A 24,277-nucleotide genomic window follows, 5' to 3' on the forward strand; every position below is an offset into this window, starting at 1 on the left:
TAGTACCTTTATAACCTTAGCAGTATTCAGAGCTTCTCATTTACCCATTCACACACACATTCACACACCAATGATGGCAGAGATGCCATGCAAGGTGCTAGCCTGCCATTGGGAATAGGTTGGGGTTCAGTGTCTTGCCCAAGGACACTTAAGCATGTGGAGTCGTATGGGCTGGGAATCGAACTACCAACCCTGCAATTAGTCTACAACCCGCCCTACCAACTGACACGGTGTGACTGTGGCTGTCTGTAGCCTCATCTATGTTCCTGTTTGATTCCATAACATTTAAAAAAAAAAAAAAAAAAAGGCTGGGCATAGAAATGCATCAATTCTTGGACTACAATGTTTTCAGACATGTTTAGTTAGTTCTGTTCTCAGTTTTGCGTGCAGCTATGTTGTGTGGTCACGATTGCTGTGGATGACCTGTTTTAAGATAAAAAAATAACTAGTTTTAGTTTGAATGCCCCAATGTTGAGAGGGGGCTGTGTGAAGTGTGGTCAGGGAACAATTTCACTAAATAATACATTAGATTTCATTTTTTTTTTGTGTCAATCATGAGTCTAATGGCATAATATATTAGACTTCTGAATTGTACTTTTGCATTCTTTTGAAACACGAACAGGTGGTCACCATAAACTGCCGTTGTATGACATCACTGAGCACAAAACGTTTTCACAATTTCTCCCTTTGTGTTAAGAAAAAGAAATGCCATATAGGGTTATAACAACACAGGGGTGAGTAAACAATGAGTAAAATACTTTTATCCTGTCACTATCCCTTAAAAAAAAAACTTTTTGTCAATCAGATGGTCTCTTCCTGTATAATTGGCCGTTTCTTGGCTAGAATAAGCAGCAAAGTCTCTACTTTGATAATTAAAGTACAGTTACGTGAAACAACACCATTCCATGTTTTTCTTGTGACACTTACTGTGTGTGGTGGACTGCATGGATTCGGCCAGACTGGCAGCAGAGGGTGTTTTAGGAGGTGTCGTGTGATCAGACGAATGTTCCGTGCTGCTGCCCGTCTGCAGGCGAGAAGTGCTGCTCGCTGCGCTCTGAGATCGAGTCTCTTCTACGTCAGCCTGTCTTATCTGACTGGGGTCAGAGGTCTCCGAGAGAGATTCACTGGAGGAGTCAGCCGCCGTGGGTCGGTCCACGCCATCGCAGTCCTTTTGCGCATCTCGCTCACTATACTCAACCTGTGACAGGACAATGACAGATGAATCATACACCAGCTAAAGAGATATATAGTATAGTATATAATGGGCTAAGACAGAAATAATGCCAGTCTGCCTTTCGATGTAAATGCCGTTATTATTTGAACATTAATAAAGAATACATTAAAAGCTATAATGCCGGTTGTTAGCTTTTTAGATGCTCTAACATGCAAGTTTTGCTTCAGTTATGATAAGTGAAATGAGATCAAACGACTATTCGACAACTAAAATGACATTTCCAGGTTTTTCTTGAGCATTGGACACCTGCTCATTTTTGGATACTGTCATGAAGGTTAAAACCTCTGGGGCGGGACAGGCCAAAATCGAGGTACATACATTTAAATGGTTTAAAACTAGCAACTTTGCTTGTTAATTAAATTTTAGATACTAGATTATCTAACTTAACTAATCATTCTTACAACAGTAGCCTATAATGAAGTGTAACCTATTTGTGGATAGTGCCACAATATACAGTAGTATGTCATGTGTTTTTACTATGGTCAAAAAGTTTCACTTACTTCAGTGTCTGGCCCCTTTTTCTTTGGTTCGCCATCACCGTCTGGTCCTTTGTCAGATGTGCAGAGGTTTGCTGATACTTTGGAGCCATCATCCACCTCAGGACAGACTTTGGTTTGCTGAGAGGTCGCTCCCGTCCCTGTTGAGCATCCTTCTGTGATGTGAGACAGCTGTCTAGCTACCTGTAGTCTGTGAGACTGCTGCCGACTAAGCGACACATAGTGGAAGTTGTCTTGCTCGGCATTGAGCAGGTAACCAGGGAAAGATAACGTCCTGAACTCCTGGAGTGAGGAAACAGCAAGATTATTAAACAGCAGGCAGAACATAATCTCTTTCATGACCTTCTCTGGCGAGTCTTATCTACTATAATGGAGGTCATCTTAGAGTTCAAACCTCTTGAAACTTTTCCAGTGACTGTTCAGGACCGAACACAAACTGCAGAGGAACGACCTCACAGTGGCACTGCGGGCGGCCGCTGGAACGGCACACGTGCTTGGACACTTTCTGTAGGGTGGAGGAGTTGATCACAAAAGAGTGTCGTAGAGCGGAGACAATCTCATCCTCCAACAGCCAACGGATCTGAAACGAGTCACAGATGGAAAAACAATAACAGCAACACACAGCTACACCTACTAAAATTATGAATGGACTGCACTTTCATACATATTTCATACAGTATAATGTGCTTTTAGAAGATCATCAGTGAGTAATGATTTAAATTCTTCTCCGTTTCTCACACGAACTACATATTCTGCTTCTCAAGTTATTTTTTATTGTTTAAAGGATGTTTCGATATTTTTACTGGAATATACGACAAAAATACCCATAAGAAAATGTACTTATATTTGACTGCATATTTAGAAATTTAACACTGAAAAAAATGTATTAATTACACACATCAACTTTAATGTTTGTACTATAGACTCACCTCATCCATTGTGGCTAAAACAGCAATTTTGTGAGGAACAGGAAGTTTGGACAGCGGATCACCAGACATACTGCAAAAGATGACAAAATGAGAATAAAATCAGGCTGTGTCTGGAAACAGGTGACATCTGTTGACCTCAGATCTCTTACCTTTCCTCACCAATCCCCCGCAGGCCATCTAAATTTCCCATGAGATCTTCATCAGAGCGATAGGACGAGGGCTGTCCGGGGGAGCGATTCAGAGACACGCTGCTCTCAGATGTGTACCTAGAGGAATTACACACATGATCATCATTATAGCTGTTGTGTATTTTATATCTTGAACAGTTGACTTGTAATTACTGACCGGTTGTGGTGGAAGTCAGGGGCCATCGCCTCTATCTCTACAGGCAATGTGAGAACAAAGATATCGAGAGTGACCGATAACTCATTCAGATCCACCGACTGAAGATTCTCTGCATTCTCCAGACAGGTGATGACTTCACCTGCAACAACAAACCATCATCCCTCGATATACATGACAACTCTACAACTTACACAAAGGGACATTTAACAATTCCTATAACAGAAATTAGAGTCTTACCCAGACAGGTCGGCAATGTTTGCGTTGGCATGGAGCCATGGCAGCTCTTCATGTTGACCGAGCAGGTGAGGTGCACAAACAGAGGGGGCATCTCCGGCTGCGGACCCTCTGCGTCAAGCAGTGAGTCTCCATCCAGAATGCTGAAAGAATCTTCATCCTGGTTCATCGTGTTGGAGTCTGATGGGGACTCACCGCCATTAGCTTCCTGTTCACCACTCTCTGCTTTACCATTCCCACATTCCTGATACTCCACTTCCAGATCCGTGTCACTCTCCGTTACGATACAGCAGCCAGACACATTCTCTGTGCACACGGATTAATGACATTGCATGTTTCAGTAGACCTTATTATCCGTTTCCTAACACATCTTCAAATTTTTGCAAAACACGTGAACACACAAAGAATTACATTTGAATATACATGAACACAAATTATATTTGAGAGCTATGGTGGAGAGGAAGATTATCAGTTAATAACAACTTCACTTTCAATCTGTTCCTTCACAAAGGAAGTAGAAGAGCTTGGCCAACTTCAGAATGGCATACTAATCTTCATTCCAAGCTCAATAGGAAAAACAGGAATATTAACTTTCTTGGCATTTTCAAAATTAAAGGCTTATAACTCGACAAAAAAAAAAAAACCCAGGACGATCAAGTGCAAAAATAATTATAGGAATGTCCAAAAACATTCCTTTTATTTTAAAAACAAATAAAACGTATAATTGTACGTAAGAACTAATTACACATGCAAACACAACAGTGTCTAAAGGTATGCTCTCTCTCTCCAAAGCATGCAGACAGGAGTAACGAGATCTCATTCAGCTCCATTCTGTGTCATTTGAGTCATCATTGAGTCTGTGTCATGTATTTGGTGCCATCTAGTGGTGGCCATATCTAATGATTGTGAACGATCATTTTGGCCCATATCTGGATGACTTTCACCTCTCGTTGCAGCGATCTGAATACTAACACGATTGGTTTAGCATTCCATGACACTGAACAATATACTCAATTTCTGCTTAAGTCATTTGTTCCAGGAAATGTGTTTTTAGCCAAATATCACATTATATGCTGTGTGGATTATCTAATGACCTATGCATTCGATTACATTGTGTGTGGGTTTGTTTGGAGATAATCACCTCCTCCAAGTAATGGTATGTAATATTTTATGTTCGGGTTATTTTTCGTAAATTTATAAGCAAAAACGCAGAATATAAGAAATATCTGTTTACATGTAACAACAATGACAAAGACTTGGCAATTAATCCGTTCTGTGAGTAAAAGAAAAATATGTACAGTGCACTTTTTTTTATATTTTAAGTATATTTTAAATAAAAAAAATTTGTGTTGGTCAAGACCGTAATTATTAATATTTTGCTTTTTTTTTTTCTTGCGAGCTTTAAGTGTTAATCTGATTACGAAGTAGTTGGTGTAATCTAGTTACCATTAGTACAAAGTAATGCACCAAATTACATTTCAAATTCTTGTAATCATGTTACATTTATCAACTTTAAAGGAAGTTCATTACTTTTAAGTACATTTCTTATATTAAACATATTTCTAAAATATTATTATTTGCATAGAATACATTTAAAACAGTTTTGTTCATATGTCCGTCTGTCTGTGTTTCTGTGAAGTGCGTGCGTGCCTGCCCTAATGAGTCATTGTCAGGAAGAAACCCGTGGTGCTGAATAAATGACTTGGATCGATGAACTACTTTTAGTAATCAGTAAAGTCAGTACTCTGGTTACAATTTTAGAGAAGTAAATGGTCATTTGTAATGGATTATTTATGAGTAATTTACAGGCTTACGGGGCATTCTATACCTAAACTTGCATCAGACGGTTTTGTGGGATTCACCCATGTACAACATTTAATGTCTTTTAAATAAATAGCATCTAACCATCTTCTGTTGCCAGTTCAGCTTCAGAAACCTCACCCTCTTCACTGGCTCTCCTCTCTCCCTCTCTGTCCGAGTCCTCCTGTAGTAGAGAAGAGAGGAAAACACTTATTGAGACCAATCTATAATCTATGGAAAGTCTTTGAGTCTGTTGATACAACTAAATGTTGAAATCACATTCGTAAAAAGACAAAAACAAACAAAAAATTCTTTTTTTTGTGGAAGGGGGGGGGCCTTTTCTCCCCAATTTGGGTGGAATGTTTTATTCCCAATGAGCTCTAAGTCCTCGTGGTGGCGGAGGACGAATCTCATTTGCCTCCGCGGCTGAGACCGTCAATCCGCGCATCTTATCTCGTGGCTTGTTGAGAGTGTTACCGCGGAGACCTAGTGCGTGTGGAGGCTTCAAGCTATTCTCCGCGGCATCCATGCACAACTCACCACACGCCTCACCAAGAGTGAGAACCATACATTATAGCGACCACGAGGAGGTTACCCCATTTGCCTCTACTCTCCCTAGCAACCGGCCAATTTGGTTGCTTAGGAGACCTGGCTGGATTCACTCAGCACGCCCTGGATTCATATTGCGACTCCAGATCTGGTAGACACCATCTTTATTTGCTTTACCCCCCTCAGATACAACTTGTAAAACGCACCTCTTTTTTGGAAGAAAGAGGACAGTAAAAGAAATAATGTGGGTTTGAAGGTACGGTCTTGAAATACTGGGCACCAATTTCCGTGAACTTGTCCTGAAAACAAGAGAATTCACGTTATTGTTTGAAAAATACACATTTCTATTTCATTCGCATGATTGGGATGTTGATGTACCTGTATGATTTTGTGTAAGTCAGGGTTCACCTCACACTTCTGCTGGGACTGGAGCAGAGACAGGGGGAAATCTAGGATTTTAGGAGGCTTTGGTTCATGCAGGGCCAAAGGTGAAGTCGGAACAGATTGTTTCCCTCTGGAATCGGTTTCACTTACGTCCTCTAACTCGATACTTTAGGAGAAAAAACATATATAGATGTATTAAAACAAACATTAACATAAAAAAAAAAAAACAACTCTGCTAAACGTGCAATAATTAAAGGAATAGTTCACCAAAAAAAAAAATTCTATCCTTTTAGTACTTTCTTTTGTGAAACAAAAACATTTATAAAGAATAATCATACAGCATTTTCCATACAATGACCGTTCATATTGATTATATTTGTCAAAAAAAAAATATTTTTGTGTTTATGGACTGGCCCCATTGTAAGTGCCTTACTGTAAATGTTTTTTTATTTATTTTTTTATTCACAAGGGGAGAGTCGAAATTATTTTGTCACACTAAAATCAAATTAAGCCTTAATTGCATGGTAATTCTCCCAAACACTCTGAAATATTTGGATCTTTATAGACCCGGCACTTATATCTACCAAAAACGGGTGTACAAAATGCCCAGATAGTCCATTTCAAGAAATTAGAAAAAATGTAATATTATATTTTGATGTTTTATTTTTTCAGAGATTCCAGAGAAAATGCAACAAATCAAGAACAAGATCAATTATATTCACACTGAAATGTCATGAGATGTAACTGGCTGTCAAACACATACTGATCTACATATAACACATAATCTAAACATGTGTAATCAATGTATAACTTATGTGTATTTTCTCAGGCACATATCGAGTCTAAATAGAAGCACAACTTACATTATTTCAGTAGTACACTCAAATGACAATAGTCATAAACTTTTCATGTGTTACACTTGCTATAGTTTACTTCCATGTTGTTTTTGCATCAAATATAGATCAATTCAATCACTGAAACATCAGTGCCACCTCGAGTAAGAAATAACTAGTTTAATATGTATGTGTACAAGCATATGGGATACTGATTATACGCAACTGTTGTACAGAAAATCAACAGTAATAGTTCTTGCAATTTTGACATTATTTTGTGTTACACTATTTATAAGAGATAAACAAAGGAATACTAAAGAGGTTTGGGCACAACGCCCAAAAATGAGGTCCCAGGTGTCTAAAGACCCAAAGGTTAACACACACGTTTATGTATGGTGGCCATACTTTCGAATGATGCGTATTTGAGTGTATATGGACTGGTCCCATTCATTTCTGTTGTAAGTGCCTTACTGTGACAGTTTTTTATTTATAAACGAAGGACAAGTTGAAATTATTTTACCTGGATGAAGACACAAGTGTGGCTCTATCAGCCGTCTCATCCTCTCCCTCGCCAATGAGGAAGGTTGCGGGACAGTTACTGGACTTGCATACGTTGACGCAGCCGTGCAGCTCATGCCGCTCGCGGAACACTCGTATGTGTCCACACAGGGTCTGCAGGAATGAAGTGATGTCAATCTCCTGTAGCGACTCTTCGCAGTAGTCCATGGCGGTCAGGACGTCCTGTGAACTCACACTATATGACTGCTGCAGACTGCGATACACACCTGTTAAACACAAACACACACACACACACACACACACACACACACACACACACACACACACACAGACAGACAAGACAAATGAAATCACAGCATTAAATAAATAAACTGTATAGTAGCCATATGGACATTTAAGCTACACTTAATGTATGATTGTCAAAATACCAAAGAACATGGTATTTATTTTAAAGAAAGATATAAAGATATAAACTTGGCAAAAAGAAATGTCCTCTTTCAACTGCTTTTATTTTCAGTAAACTTAACATGTGTAAATATTTGTATGAATATAAAAAGATTCAAACAACTAAGACATGAACTGAACAAGTTTCACAGACATGTGACTAACAGAAATGGAATAATGTGTCCCTGAAAATCAAAAGTAACAGTCAGTATCTGATGTGGCCACCAGCTGCATTAAGTTCTGCAGTGCATCCTCCTCATGAACTGACCAGATTTGCCAGTTCTTGCTGTGAGATGTTACCCCACTCTTCCACCAAGGCACTTGCAAGTTCCCGGACATTTCTGGGGGGAATGACTCTAGCCCTCACCCTCCGATCCAACAGGTCCCAGACGTGCTCAATGGGATTGAGATCCAAGCTCTTCTTGTCTTGCTGGAAATCACGCATAGAACAAGCAGTATGGCTGGTGGCATTGTCATGCTGGATGGTCACGTCAGGATGTGTCTGCAGGAAGGGTAGCCACATGAGGGAGGAGGATTTCTTCCCTGTAACGCACAGCATTGAGATTACCTGCAATGATAACAAGCTCAGTCCGATGATGCTGTGACACACCGCCCAGACCATGAAGGACCCTCCACCTCCAAATTGATCATGCTCCAGAGTACAGGCCTCATTGTAACGCTCATTCCTTCGACGATAAATGCGAGTCCGACCATCACCCCTGGTGAGACAAAATCTTGACTCATCAGTAAAGAGCACTTTTTGCCAGTCCTGTCTGGTCCAGTGAAGGTGGGTTTTCTCCCATAGGCGACGTTGTTGCCGGTGATGTCTGGTAAGGATCTGCCTTAAAACAGGCCCACAATCCCTCAGTCCAGCCTCTCTCAGTCTATTGCGGACAGTCTGAGCACTGATGGAGGGATTGTGTGTTCCTGGTGTAAATCGGGCAGTTGTTGTTGCCATCCTGTACCTGTCCCGCAGGTGTGATATTCGGATGTATAAAGATCTGTAAAGTTGGATTTTTACAAAATTATCTTTAAAATACATTTTCCTGAAAAAGGGACGTTTCTTTTTTGCTGAGTTTATATTGTTTTGAGCTCGTGAATTGTTTGTAGCAAGAAAAAAGTCTGGATGCTGCCAAGTATTATTTTGGAAATAAATATTAAACACAACTTTCAGCAAAATGTTGAAAAGGCGAATTCATTTTTAGTCCCTGATTTGGGGTGTACGTGTGCATGTCACCTTTGACGTAGCTCTGGTAGTAGTGTTCCTGTAGAAGACTGCAGTAGTTGGCCAGTTCTTTGTGTTTGTGAGGGTGCGCCATGAGTTCTGTCCAGGAGGAGGCGCTACTGCGCTCTTGAGAGATTGACCTGCCAAAAGACATCAGATACGGTGAGGACACATTCATACAGACAAACGTTTCTTACTACACTGCATACGGACACCAGCAAAAGACAGCAGAGAAAAGCACCAGGAAAAGTTGGCGACACCCAAGACACCTAATTCAAACATTTATGCACCGTAACACCTTAGATTAAACTACACCAGCACCTTAAAATGACAGGTGCACATGTTGAGTGACCTCACCGATGCTCTTGTGTCTTGTTGAACATTTTATTTCAAAAGCATGACAAAAAGCTTTGCAGCGAGAACAGCTTCCAGTGCTCTATGAAGGCGTTCCATAATGAAAGTTGTTGAGACTAGGATCAGGAACCAAGAACCAGTTCCTATTCAGAACCGGGTCCATAAAAACAAAATAAAGTTATGAAACCGTATGATTTTCATGGCTTTGTTCTGTTAATGGTTCTTGAATGTGCATTTTTCCTCTGATTCGGACGGCACACAAATTAAAATACTCAGACTGTTGCTTTGCTATACAGTGGTGGTGCTGACAAGCAACTGAATCAGCACGACCAATGTCGTCCGACTCACGAACGAATGACTCCTATGAGCCTATTCTATTGAATCTACAGTGAGAAACATATAGGTTGACCATTGTAGCCCGACTCATGAACGAATTACTCCTATGAGCCGATTCTTTTGAATCTACAGTGAGAAACAAACAGCATGAACAATGTAGTTCAATTCCCGAATGAATGACTCTCATAAGCCGGTTCTTTTTAATCTACCTCGCGAACAGTGCAGTTTGATTCCAAAACAAATGACTCTTATGAGCCGGCTGATTTTAATCTACAGCGATAAACACACAGCCTGACCAGTGTAGTCTGATTCCCAAACGAATGACTCTTACCAGCCGGTTCTTTTGAATCTACAGTGAGAAACATACAGCGTGACCAATGTAATTCGAATTATGAACGAATGACTCTCATAAGCCGGTTCTTTTGAATCTACCTCACGAACAGTGCAGATTGATTCCCGAACAAATGACTCTTATGAGCCGGTTGCTTTTAATCTACAGCGATAAACACACAGCCTGACCAGTGTAGTCGGATTCCCAAACGAATAACTCTTATGAGCCGGTTCTTTTGAATCTACATTGCGAAACACAAACATTTGTTACTGGGAAGTTGAGCTGGAGTTGACATTAAATAACCCAAAGCCACACCTGTTAATTAGCATGCCCACATTCTTTTGGCCATATAGTGTAGTCTCAGGGAGCTAAACTCCCATTCCCAAAATTGATAGCAGCAGGCAGAGAGAGCAAAAAGAGAAAACAATGCTCAGCAGGATATGAGGTCTTAAATTGTCCAAGAATAATAATCTCTGTTAAATCAAATCACTGTATTTCTACTGATTCTGTATCAGCACAGAAGTGCAAATCAAGAACAATAAACACAATAAAGATTAAAGGAACTAGACTAGCACTTTGATATATTTAAGACCTCAAAGCCAATATTTGTGTAGGCTGAGATCATCCATTTGTAGCCGGCTTCCAGGAGTAGCAGAAAGAGAGTGACAGGGCCAAAGTTGGCACCTGTCCTGAGATATGTGAAAGATCATAACCCTTCCCACCCCTCTTTAGGGCTATAGGGTGTCAGCAGTAGCAGAAGCTGTAAGCAGGGTCACCTGTAACTGCACTGCTGACTGAAGTCCCAGCAATCTTTCTCTTGAGGTCTATTCCCACCCAAAGAGAAACCAGACAGTACAACATGAGGATGATCACAAGATGCCCTCCATAATGACCAAACACATGTCCGCTACTCCAAAAACCTAGTGAGCAGTCCACATCAGCAACATGTCTATGCATCATAGGCATGTTATTAACGCAAATGTTGTTCATTGGATAAAAGCACATGTCAAATAAAAACAAAGGAACTTGCATTGTGGGAGACCGGGGCAGGTTGTTACAATTTTTACTATTTATCTCTGTTTCTGTATAGGCACAAACCTTGAAGTCCAAAAGCAGGGCATGTTGTCACATGATGTGGGGTAAGTTGTCACAAGGAAACCTGCAATTAACCCAATGGTGTAGGTTTCATGTGAGCATTCCAAATCACAAATGGCAAAACAAAATCTACATCTACATTAAAAGTCTATAATAGGCTTGCTTTTTTTTTTTTAGCAAAACTTAAAAATGAAAACACAAGACAATTAATGAAACCGCTAAACAAGATAATAAGAAAACAAGAAAAATATTGATTTGGCCATCAAATACTGTAACTGATCAATTGTAGATATCAATGACATTTAAAACACGTGACAACCTGCACCAATAAAAATGTGACAACATGCCTCGACCTGACATTTATGATAAAAACCTTTGTCCTAAAAACATATTTAAACATTACAGAACAAATATGCCTTCATAATATAGTTCACAATTTGCCTCAATGTATGCTAGTGTATTGTTATTATGCTCACTTGCTTAAGACCTATAATAAAAATATCATGCCAGTAAAAATGTATTTTGGAGGGTAGAATACCCACAACAAAAAAAAAAATCTAGGCATTTGAAACCACCAACAAACCAACAATTAAACATATGTGTAATTTAACTTTTGACTCAAAACTTACAGTTATTGAGATATTATGATACTAGAACAATAAGTATTTGAATCAAAAATTTGAATTATAGACATATGATTTAACGAAACAGACAATTTTTGTGGTGTATTTTAAAAAAGCAGATTTTATTATTTATTTATTTTTGTAACTGGAATTATCAGATTATAGAATTAAAGGTTAAATATTTCAACCTAAAAATACATTCAGAACTTCAAATTAGAAGTTGTCAAATTATTAGTCACCTGACTAATCGATGCTGATAGTTTTTTCCTCCGTCTTCCTCTGTGGTCGGCACTAAACGATTCTACAGTTATCTCAACTGACTGACAATATTCATTCATATTTTTATCCTCACTTCAATGCAAATTTGGTTATTTTGATTTGATAAATCAAGTGATGGCAAAGAAAAATACAACTACATAGAAACATGCCCGTCTGCACATACATTGTCTCCTCAACTTCATATATTATGTATATTGATAATAAATCTTGTGAACACATGTATACATACATATATATATATATATATACACACACACAAATCCGTAATCTGGTGAATATATACACATGCTATAAAAAGCTTAATTTGGTAAATACGTAAAAACAGAGCATTGTTACGAAGCCAAGTCGACATCATTTCAAAATAACAGTTTCAAAATAAGCAAGGGTATTTCTGGCTTGTTCATTGGGCTGGGCGATTGGAAAATGTTCTCTGATATCGACGATATCTGACAAATATCCGGTGCCGATATTGATGCTCATTGAAAGACGATGTTCAACAATATTGGGAAATGATAAAACCATGGAATTGGGAAGTCGGCAAAAATACAAAATAGTAGCCCAGATTTTAAAATTAGCACCTGCTGCGAGTTGCGACCCGCCAAATAAATGTTTGTCTATTTCATGCGCGGTGGCGGGTAATTTTTCTCATCTATCCGCCACTGTGGTGGGCGACCTGCGGTCTCGGAGTGACACATGACAAGAAATGCTGTTAGACACAAAGACGCATGCTTGAAGAAACACACTTTATTATATTTTGAAGAACAGACAAAAGAAAAGCCGGCGATGCGCGTGTTTGATTCGCTGTTTGTTCAGAGGCGTGAAGCAAGAGCATGTCTCTGGAACACGCACATGTAAAGAGTCGGTTTGAATACAATTAGAATTTAGAAATATCTCTAGATTAATTTGTGTTAATAAATTTAATTTAATTTTGAATGCAAAATCAATAAAGCAAAAACATTACATGAAGGGTGGTGACAATGTATTCGGATATCGCGTTTTTTTAATAATTATTTTATATTGTGAACACATTTCATATATTGCATATTGCCCAGCTCTATTGCACAATAAACTGCACTTAGAACACTATTCACTTCACAGACAAAATATAGCACGTAATAGCTAGCCACGCATACGTCTTTGACATTTAATTTTGATGTAAACAAGTGTTGCTTACATGCTGTGTTTTCACTTGTAACTTGACAAAAAATAAATGAAACACAAAATATCATTGCTACCATTACTTAGAAGTGATTATCTTTCAAACAAGCCCAAACATAAAGGTAATCAGATGCATAGATCATTAGATAATTCACACGAAGCACAATGTTACATACGGCCACCAGGAGATGGTGCCAAATACATGACACAGATTCAATGATGACTCAAATGACACAGAATGAAACTCATTCTGTGAAATCTCATTACTAAAATCATGTCTGCATTCAATGCAAATCTTTAGTCATTGTTGTGTTTGCATGTGTAATTAGTTCTTCTGTACAATTATTGTGTTTTATTTGTTTGGAGAGGCTTTTGGACACTATGATAAATTATATTAGTAATTCTATAACTTTTGATTGCTTTGTCGTATCAACACAAACATTTTCTCAATTACTGGTGACATGATTGGGAACACAATTTTTATTTTTTTTTATTTATTTTGGAGCTACTTTATTTACACCCAGAGATAGATATAAATGTAAAATCTGAACAATAAGAAAAAAAAAAAGTAAACTTTTGGCAATTTTTCATTAGTTTCTTCGGCTGAGAGTCTCAGAATGTATCATTATCTATATCATTAAAATATTTGAAAAGTTTTCTTTACAATGACACCAAACACTTCACCCTGCTTATATTTATTTATTTATTTTTCGTCGAGTTATACGTTTTGCCACTGAAACAGGAAATTTATAAAAACACCCTCAGAGCTTAAAGGTTTCAAAACTATCGGCCGATTAATCGATTATCTGCCTTTTCCACCACCTCAGTTATTGGTATCAGCAAAATGAACTATCATAACCAAACTAGGCCAAAGGTCAAGCAAAGCTGGGTTATTTACTTGTCCCATCTAGTGGTCAGAGCATATATTAATCTTATAATCTGATTTTTCACAGCTAATTCCAGCTCTAAATAACACAAAACAAAAAATCTGCTGTTTAAAAATAAAAATGTATAAAGCATGCCACAAAAGTTCGGTTTTGTTGAATGTCACATATCTAGAATTGAATTAAACACATTTCATAGTCATTGTTCTAGATACATTAGATATAGCCCTTGTGACAACTAGCCCCGTGTGACAACTAGCCCCGGTCTCCCATACACATAGGAATCATACCCATGAACTTGGCGTTGATATCACATCATTCACCCAGTCCAAATATTAAGCAGCATTACATTGCTCTCTAGATATCGGTTACAGCACTGGGCATTAAAAACATTTATATTGGTCGTCCATTTCAGCAGACAGCGAGACAGCTCACTAGGTATGGAACTAACATCTGTAATGATAACTTCACTTTAGGAAAGACTCAATGGAAAGTTACGCTGATTAAATAAACACTAGTTTTAATGTGGACATGATCATGTAAGTGTGTGTGTCAGTACCTGTAAAAGACATCTCTAGGCTGGCGTGCTGATCGTGGATGGACGAGCTGGTCTTTGAGTGATGGCAGTGAGCAGTTGTAGATGTAGATGGGACAGCGGGGTCGAGCTGCATCAGAGCTACTCTGCTGAGACACCTGTCTACTAAATGTGATGTGACAGTCCCGCTTCTGGGGCTCCAAAAACTGCACGCCGTCCTTCTCTTCTGTAACTGAGAATTGTGGGACAGAGCTAAGTATATAAACATCTCACATATAGTAATGTTTTAGCTGTAACCAGATGTGAGTGGGACAAGCACAATGAAACGTGTGTCACTTGCTTGGTTTTAGTATGATTTTAGTAATGAGATTTCACAGAATGAGTTTCATTCTGTGCCATTTGAGTAATCACCAAGTCAGTTTCATGTATTTGGCACCATTTCCTGGTGGTTATATGTAACATTGTGCTTCATGTGGATTATCTATTCACTTTCTTTAAGTACCGGTATGTGATATTTTATGTTCAGTTTATTTTTCATCACCAAATCACACTGGGTAGCTCCGCCCACAGTGAAATTGGTCTAAAATCTCAAATCAAAGTATTTTGATTTCAGAAAAAATACTTCCTGGAAACTTGTAGCATCACCCTTTGTTAAAATAAGATGTTCAGCTTCCCATTTAAGTTGACAATTTAATTTAAGCTGAAAACTGGAATAATGCATAAATTAATAAACTAGGGCTGTCAATTGATTTAACTATGTGAATTACTGACATGCCGATTAATGAAGCAAATTAATTGCATTTTAAAATCACATTCTGTAAATCAATTCTTGCTGAGAATGGCCCACAAAAAAATACAATAAATAACATGTCTTATCCTTTTCTCTCATCAGATTTAATTCACACGAAGCACACAACTCTGCTAAAACAAACTGTTTTGCCATTGCGTTGTAAATTCAGTCATGGTGTGGCTTTTAGTGAATGTTTCATCTGTATTGGTAGAAGAATGCTGACCTTTATACACCACTTACAGATGAAAGCATTTTCTTCCAGTAATTATTTTTTCCTTTGGTTCTCAACCCTTCCCATACCTGTATCTCTTGTATTGATGTGTTTTTGCTCTGTAGATATCTCCAACACCGTGTCTGGCTCCATTGTAGACTCCTCTATGGACAGCGAGTAACTTTCAACATCTTCACCTGTTTTAAAATCAGCAGGATGTCCCACAACCACTGGACCATTGACAGAGTTGCTGATAGACTCAGTCTGTGATTGGCCGTTGCCATGACTACAAGTCTCCTCCTCCTGCAGACTGCTGCTGATTTGAGGTTCAGTTTCCAGTCCAGAAGACATCAAAAGCTGCACATCTAGTCAAGATTCAAGAAGAAAAAGATTAAAAATAGATTTTTTTTAAGATTTCAAAATAAGCTCATGGCAGAGTACTACTGTAAATGTGATGGTATACAAATTACACAAAATGTCCCTCTGATACAGGGGTCTTCAACAACGGTCCGCCAATTATTGTTTCTCAAATACATTTTGTTGAAAAAAAAAAAAAATCTACAGTCAACTTCAACAAAGCTTAATTTAAGAAGATAAATATTCAATTCACCCCCTTCACATTTACATGTATTAAGTAAATTATAAAATGTATTGTTAACAACATGTAGTATTTACATCAAGAAATGTCTGTTTTAATGGCTTTGCAATAAAACCATGTAAATGGTTCAACATGCATGCTTTTATGGGCCAGGCTTAAAATGCAACCTTCAATTTTATACAATATGTAAAAGGGCATCCTTGTTCTGTGTCTCTTTTCACCAAGGGGTCCTTGCTCTAAAGGTTGAAGAAAACCACTAGGGATGTCATAAAATATTGACATCAATTACTGATCAGCATGCTATTTTACTGATATATTTGAGGAATCAATAGATTCAAATTAGTTGGCCTCTGTTAAACAGTCTGGTGTAATAGCGTTGGGAGACAACAAGAGGGCGATATAACATATAATGACGCACGCACGCACATGCACACACACACACACTTTCATTCAAACACGCACACACTACTCACACACACAACTACACAAACACACACACACACACACACACACACACACACACACACACACACGACACACACACACAGACACACAGACACAATGAGCTGAAGCAGCACAGGAGATGGTAGTCCAAATATGTAGTCCATAGTTTTGGTACTTCTTCATGAATTAACAAAGTGACACTCGTCCATTTGCAGGGGAGTGTATGAAACTGGTGTAACTGGGCAAACTGAACAATTAGAAATGGCAACATTTATTATGCAATTTCTCAGTATGTAGCCTTGAATATGTCTTTCATTCAAGCTGTCAAACCACAAATTGCATACTTGTAACTGTAAATACATTGTGTTGGCTCTATGAAATATACGTTCACAATAAGTCACCCAGCGATGGCTAGAGTAAATCATTTTTGTTCCTTTGATAATGATTTGAGTCGAATTTAAATGGAAAACAATGCTAGTTGCGCTGGTGGTTTAATATATATATTAAGAAGCAATATGATACTTGTGAGTGAGAAACCGATACATTTTTAAGTGCTTTTTTAACTATAAATCTCCACTTTGACCAGTCCTGCACCTTCATAAGAGGACAGAGTTATTTTTCTTTAGTTTTTTGGCAATTCACGTTCTTAGTGCATGTCGGCACCTTCTGAACTGTTGTGCAAATATGATTTATTACATCTGGATTACCTTTATGCTGCCTTTATGTGCTTTTTGGAGCTTCAAAGTTCTGGTCATCATTCATTTGCATTGAATGGACCTACAGAGCTGAAATAGTCTTCTAAAAAAAAAATCTTCATTTGAGTTCAGCAGAATAAAGTCAAACATTTGGGATGGCATGAGGGTAATTAAATGATGTGAGAATTTTAATTTTTGGGCAAAATTACCCTTTAATGTTTTGAGGCCTTGTTTGTTGTATATTTTAAAATATAAAAAAGTAAAAGAGATGAAATGTCAAAATACTTCAATTTATAAACTGCTTTAAAAAATGTGTATGTAACTTAAATATATTTGATTAAACAAAAAAACTCAAATTTATATTTAGAGATATATATATATATATATATATATATACATATACACACACACACATACATACATACACACACAATACTGTGCAAAAATCTTAAAAAGTCTAAGATGCTTCACAAAAACATTATTCTTAAGATGGTTATTAATATCTTCAGCTTTAGTGTGTCAATAAGAAATATACATTTTAGTCTCCCAAACATTACTTCTGCAAATAGAAAAGATTAGAATAGAAGAACAGGCAACCCTGCAACAGATGTCATGGCCCCCACAGAGACCCCCACTGAACATCGGGTCAGTCTGAGATTACATAGAAGAGACAGAAACAATCGAGTCAGCCGAAACAGACAGAAGAACTGTGACGAATTTACATCCGATCTGTCAACAACCAAGAAAAACTGTGTCCAGGTGTAAGTAGGAGAATTGGGGCTGTTTTGAAGGCAAAGGTGGTCACACCGAATATTGATTTAACTTTATGTTAAATGGACTTTGAATGATATTAATTGATACATGAAAACTATTTATGCCATTATTTTTGAAGACATCCTCACTATACCTAAAACTTTTTTAGCACAGTAGAGAGAGAGAGAGAGACGAGAGAGAGAGAGAGAGCGCTTTGAATCTATCCAGAGGTCAGATGATGCACCTGCAAATGTAGCTGGCAGGAAGGTTAGCAGGATCTGTTGATGACTGATGTATCTGACGTAACATTTCCAGTGTGGAGATGCTTCATCGGTCTCAATGCCAGCGGACTCACCATCCACAAGATCTGCATTACTGAAACTCTGCCAAAAACAATCACTCTGACACACTATAAACTCATCAACAGATGAAGATGTACACATATTACAAAGCTCTCTAAAATACTTGATTCTTATTGGTCAATTGCAGCATTTTGCAGGCAAATATTTAAACTGTATAATAAACTGTTGTCAAGGCAAACAATTTCCTACATTCATGTTCTCTCACATATTATAATAATTAAATTCAAACAATATTTGAGATCCATTTACTTATTTATTTTGTAAGTACCCAAAAGGTGTATTCAGTACCTGTAGTGTGCTGGAGGAGCCCATCATCTCTTTACTGCTGCTCATAGTGTGGAATGACAGAACAGTGTCCTGTCGCTCTGGAGGCCTCAAACACTCTTCTAAACACACACAGATAAACAGAATAAGGTCAGATCTGGGGTCAGTCTCAACATTGCATCTCTAATTAATGCACAATAAATTACAATCGATTAAATCATATTTTAGGCTGTTTGACAGCAATGAGCAAAACGATTCAAGGGAATTCAGTGTTTTTGAATCCTATCCTTAAAGGGATAGTTCACCCAAAAAAGAAAATTCTCTCAACATTTACTCAGCCTCATGCTATCCCAGATGAGTATGACATTATTTCTCATGTAGAAGACAAAATAAGACTTTTAGAAGAATATCTCAGCTCTGTATGTGAATGGTGACCTACATTTTGAAGCTCTATAAAGCACAAAAAAGCTGCATAAAATGATTACACAGGACTCCAGTGGTTTAACCATGTTTTCTGAAGCGATCAATTTTGGGTGAGAAACTAGAACTCCTTTTTCACTGTACACCTTGAGACCAGTTTGCTTGGCGATCATTATCTCTATCTCAAACACTTTCTTCGCATGTGTCAAGCACTAGGAAGCGTATTCGAGCTTGAAATCACGATCGTGCCTATGGACTTCAACGCAAGATGTACAGTGAAAAAGTAGTTACATTTTGGTCTTTTATCACCTAAAACCGATTGTATTACTTCTGAAGACGTGGAAGAGTCTTATGGATTACTTTCATGCTAACTTTATGTGCTTTTTGGAGCTTCAGAGTTCTTCAATTCACTTGCATTGTACGGACCTACAGAGCCGAGATATTCTTCTCAAAATATTCGTTTGTGTTCTGTGGAAGAAAGTCATGTTCCGGGTTCAAAGCAACAAACTCTAATTGACAAAAATTTGTGACCTGTTGTGACGAGGAGGAGGGCGGGGCCAGGCCATGACTATGCACGGCCGGACCGCAACTGGGCTAATCAGCCGAGGGGAGGGATAAGTGCAGTGGAACATGGCAGTTCGGGTGAGAGAGAGCCAAATGCAGCTGCAGTGTATTTGTGTTTGTGTCATTTGTTTAAATTAAATATTATTTTGACTGTTCAGCCGGTTCCCGCCTCCTTCTTTCCCTTCCTTAACCTTTGATATATTGGTGCCGAAGCCCGGGAAGGAGGAGGGATGTGCTGTTGTGTAGTCTTTGCCGCTGCCATCCACCCAAAGGAACAGCCGAGGCCATCCGCAAGGGGACAGAGGAGTTGCTACCGGCCGCCTGGACGAGGAGGAACGACCGCAGTCCATGAGGGTAAGAGATGCTCGCTGTCGCCCACCTGAGTCGCTACCAAGGGCGGGGAGGGCAGGGCCGGGCCGTGACTACGCACGCCCGGACCCCAATTTGGCTAATTAGCCAAGGAGAGGGATAAGTGCAGAGGAATGCGGCAGTTTGGGAGAGAGAGAGCCACATGCAGCTGCAGTGTGTATTTGTGACTTTCCTCCTTTCCCATCCATAACCTTTTTTTCTAGATGTATTTAACATTAAAAAAAAATTGAAATCAACTCTCATATCAAGAGTGTTTATTTCTGGGGCCTGGGTAGCCCAGGTGCTGACTATTACTCCTAGAGTCATGAGTTCGAATCCAAGGCATGCTGAGCGACTCCAGCCAGGTCTCTCAAGCAACCAAATTGGCCCGGTTGCTAGGGAGGGAAGAGTCACACGGGGAACCTCCTCGTGATCGCGATTAAGTGGTTCTCGCTCTCAATGGGGCATGTGGTAAGTTGTGCGTGGATCGTAGAGATTAGCATGAGCCTCCACATGCTGCGAGTCTCCGCGGTGTCATGCACAATGAGTCACGTGATCAGATGCACGGACTGGCGGTCTCGGAGACTTGTATCGGATTGAGGCGAGTAACCGCGCCACAACGAGGACCTACTAAGTAGTTGGAAATGGGCATTTCATATTGAGGATAAATATTAACAAAAATAAATAAATAAAAAATAAAAACATTTGGCCTGAGGACATTTTAGCAATTAACAGGCAGACAGATCACCTTTAATGACAGGAAGTGAGAATGGAGCCACATGACCATCTCTCTCCCGCTCCAGAATGTGATGCATGAATGCCACATGATCCGCGTTGGCCAATGGGATCTCTCGATCGCTGAGTTCATTCTGCAGAGAGCTGTGGAAGAGGCTGAGGAGGAGGTCATTGGACAGAGAGGGGGCACTACGGGTCGAATCTTCTTGCTCTGCTGTAGCAGGTGTCAAAGGTCAACAGAAAATGGAGAACAATTTAATAAGAATAATTTCAGTTCACCCAAAAATTATCATCATTTACTCACCCTCGTGACATTCTGCACACATACGGAAATGTTAGGCAGAATGTTGGTCTCAGTCACCATTCACTTCTATTCTATTCACTTCTAATAAATTTTTTTAAACAATGAAAGTGAATGGTGACTGAATCTAACATTCTCCAAAACATCAGTGTAATAAACATGAGCTCTTGGAGAATGTGCCGCAGTGCCGCGTCTTCACTTTGAAGTGTGGAGCTTATACAGACTATAGATTTATTTAAATCACAGCCTTTTGCAGTTTAATAATTACTTAATGTCATATAATGTTTCCTGGTCCCTAAGTTTAAGACCTCTCTGAATGATAATCAAGACTTTTGTCATAACATTTAAGATGTTTAGGACTTTTTATGGCCTTAAATTTTGAAAACTGAATTTAAGACATTTTAAGGACCCGTGGGAACCCTAACAAGGGTGAGTAAATGATGACAGATTTTTCATTTTTGGAAAACTATACATTTAAGTTGAAAATAACATGTAATATATATGAGAATGAGTCGAAAGAGAAAGGAGACAGATGACTGAGTCATACCACGACTTAACGTGAAAAAAAAGAGCTCTATCTGTTGGCACTTGGGCAGGAGTTTCATCAAGTCAAACTGGAAAGGCACAGTGTGTATGCAGTCATCTGCAGCAGCGGCGGTGACCTCACCTACACCAGTTAACACACAAATACACATGCGAAACGTGGGAGACACTTTTCAAACATTCACATTGAAACTGATCGTGTGTAACAGGGGTGTACCTGGAGCATCTTTGACCCTGCTGAGCGGGCACACCTGCTCTTTATTCTGACACAGCTGAATGAGGTATTCAAACGTAATCATCGTGGACATACACGACATGTCAATTGGAAAAATCTGCCATGGAGAAAAACATTGTTAAGGGTGATTCTCACCAAACTTTTAATGAAAATGTCCTGGTCATTTTTTAGTTCAAAATGAAAAAACACAAGAGTGCAGTATTATTATATACACATTTTATTGTATTTATTGGAAAGAACTCATAATCTTTTCCCCAAAAGATAAAAATGTGAAAAGTATGGACTTACTGATAAACAAGCTTAAATATAAGATAGTTTTGATTTGTTGATGAGTTATTTCATAGGTTTGATGGTGGAAAATACTGTAGTTAAAATAATGCATGAGTAGATTCTTTATAGTGTCTAAACTTTTGATGGGTAGTGTATGCCATGACGTGATTGTTACTGACAGCCTGTGGGATCTCCTGGAAGCTGAGGTTCTGAAAGTGTCGGTGCTGGTCCAGTAAACTGCAGACCACCCCACTCTGTGGTTCCACCCAACACTCTGTCACCAAACTGAGTTCTGTGTCCATATCTATCGCCTCCACTTCAGTGTCATTATCATCATCTGTGGAGAAACTGTAAACACAAAGGCAAAACACTGGAATAGGGGTGCGACAAATACGATATGATACTGTGAACAACTGGTTTTGCTTCTGGACCCAAATTTTAGTCACATCAAGTGGCGTCCCAACAGAGTACCAAAAATTTTGAAATTTATGAATTAGGGCTGTTGATTTAATGTGTTAATTTAGTGATTATTTATATGAAAAATAACTAGTTTCAAAAATGTATGCAATTAATCATGCCTCAGACCTGTACGTAAATTCGGTTGTTACTATCGGAGCGATTCAAGATGATGTACCACTCTGATGCAGTAGGGGGCAGTCAACATGCAAGACTGTACAGGTAATACACCTTGTCAAACCAACAAGCCAGCATATGGTGCACTCTTGCACTCAAATACAGCTTGATCAAGCTGGGACCTCAAGGCGTGTTTTTCAGAAGTTTCAAAATACGCTTAACTTGGCACATCGTTAATCAAAAAAAAAAACTCAGAGCTTATGACTAGAGGCGCTAAAAACTAGTGAGACGTGATGCAACCAAAGTGATATACCAAAGTCATATAAAAGGGTTACGTTCAATGACATGGAAACAATATTTTGATTTTAACTTCTTTATCTCTGGTGCATTTTTTGGCTGCAGCCTGCAGTTTTCACACCCAAATTTAAAAGCTCAACGCAAGCACATTCAGTGGACTAATTGGATAAAATTGGTTTCGTTTAGGGTTAGAAAAGATTCCAAAAATTCATAAATAATTGTTGTCCTAACATAAGCATGCAAATCTGGTTCTGTTTTCATCATCTTTCTGCAAAAAGTATTTTTTCATTCCACTAGATGGCAGCAAGTACAAGGAAATATTATTTTTCCTCCATCACCTTCCATCACAATATACAGATCTGAAATGTAGGGAATGCACACGTCCATAGACATCAAATGTTTAAAGTGCATAGACATTCCTCGATGTTTCGTCGAATATCTCTGCTTTCGAGGTTTCTAGAAACTCAATCTTGGTTTCGTTGGAAAACATTTAATCAGCAATAGTTGGGTACATATTTTGCTGATGATTTGTTTATCATGCTTTTTCTACTGGAATACATATATTGTTCCAAGACATAAAATTTGATTATTTTCCCAAGCAAGCTCACAGACAAGTACACAAAGGCTCAATTTAAAGAAAACAACCTAAGGTAAGAGTTGATATAGAGTGGCTATTTGGGGCTGACAGAAGCGGTGATAACGGAGGGCATTTGTATTTATTGTCTTACAGAGATCATATTTCACTTTGTGATTCTTTTGATGAACATTCAAACTGTGGTGATATTAAATTAAAATAAACTACAGTGTCACATTCCTGCAGATGAGAGCTTTCATTTGATATAAGCTCAGCAAAAAAAAGAAACGTCCCTTTTTCAGGACACTGTATTTAAAAAATTATTTTGTAAAAATCCAAATAACTTTACAGATCTTTATTTGGTTTAAACAATGTTTTCCATGCTTGTTCAATGAACCATAAACAATGAATGAACATGCACCTGTGGAACGGTCGTTAAGACACTAACAGCTTACAGATGGTAGACAATTAAGATCACGGTTATAAAAACTTCAGACACTAAAGAGACCTTTCTACTGACTCTGAAAAACACCTAAATAAAGATGTCCAGGGTCTCTGCTCATCTTCATGAACGTGTCTTAGTCATGCTGCATGGAGGCATGAGGACTGCAGATGTGGCCAGGGCAATAAATTGCAATACAAATTGCAAGAAAGCGCTGCAGGGAGACAAGGAGGACAGCTGATCTTCCTCGCAGTGGCAGACCACGTGTAA

General features: G+C 38.6%; 1 protein-coding gene across 1 annotated transcript in view; it reads right to left on the reverse strand.

Annotated features, from left to right (window-relative positions):
- Window positions 1-24,277, reverse strand: part of szt2 (SZT2 subunit of KICSTOR complex) — a 120,721-nt gene that overhangs the window by 83,560 nt on the left and 12,884 nt on the right. The window contains exons 19-38 of the mRNA XM_052130392.1: window positions 22,301-22,469; window positions 21,834-21,948; window positions 21,621-21,740; window positions 20,786-20,986; window positions 18,730-18,827; window positions 18,324-18,462; window positions 15,679-15,954; window positions 14,613-14,820; window positions 9,006-9,133; window positions 7,326-7,590; window positions 5,967-6,138; window positions 5,795-5,887; window positions 5,145-5,223; window positions 3,243-3,545; window positions 3,006-3,144; window positions 2,810-2,926; window positions 2,661-2,730; window positions 2,126-2,311; window positions 1,735-2,013; window positions 928-1,198 (exon numbers count right to left, since the gene is read on the reverse strand). Of these exons, the coding sequence (XP_051986352.1) occupies window positions 928-1,198; window positions 1,735-2,013; window positions 2,126-2,311; window positions 2,661-2,730; window positions 2,810-2,926; window positions 3,006-3,144; window positions 3,243-3,545; window positions 5,145-5,223; window positions 5,795-5,887; window positions 5,967-6,138; window positions 7,326-7,590; window positions 9,006-9,133; window positions 14,613-14,820; window positions 15,679-15,954; window positions 18,324-18,462; window positions 18,730-18,827; window positions 20,786-20,986; window positions 21,621-21,740; window positions 21,834-21,948; window positions 22,301-22,469 (3,428 nt within the window). The remainder of the gene's footprint in view (window positions 1-927; window positions 1,199-1,734; window positions 2,014-2,125; window positions 2,312-2,660; window positions 2,731-2,809; window positions 2,927-3,005; window positions 3,145-3,242; window positions 3,546-5,144; window positions 5,224-5,794; window positions 5,888-5,966; window positions 6,139-7,325; window positions 7,591-9,005; window positions 9,134-14,612; window positions 14,821-15,678; window positions 15,955-18,323; window positions 18,463-18,729; window positions 18,828-20,785; window positions 20,987-21,620; window positions 21,741-21,833; window positions 21,949-22,300; window positions 22,470-24,277) is intronic.

This window comes from Xyrauchen texanus, chromosome 7 (assembly GCF_025860055.1).
Source record: "Xyrauchen texanus isolate HMW12.3.18 chromosome 7, RBS_HiC_50CHRs, whole genome shotgun sequence".
Lineage (NCBI taxonomy): Eukaryota > Metazoa > Chordata > Actinopteri > Cypriniformes > Catostomidae > Xyrauchen > Xyrauchen texanus.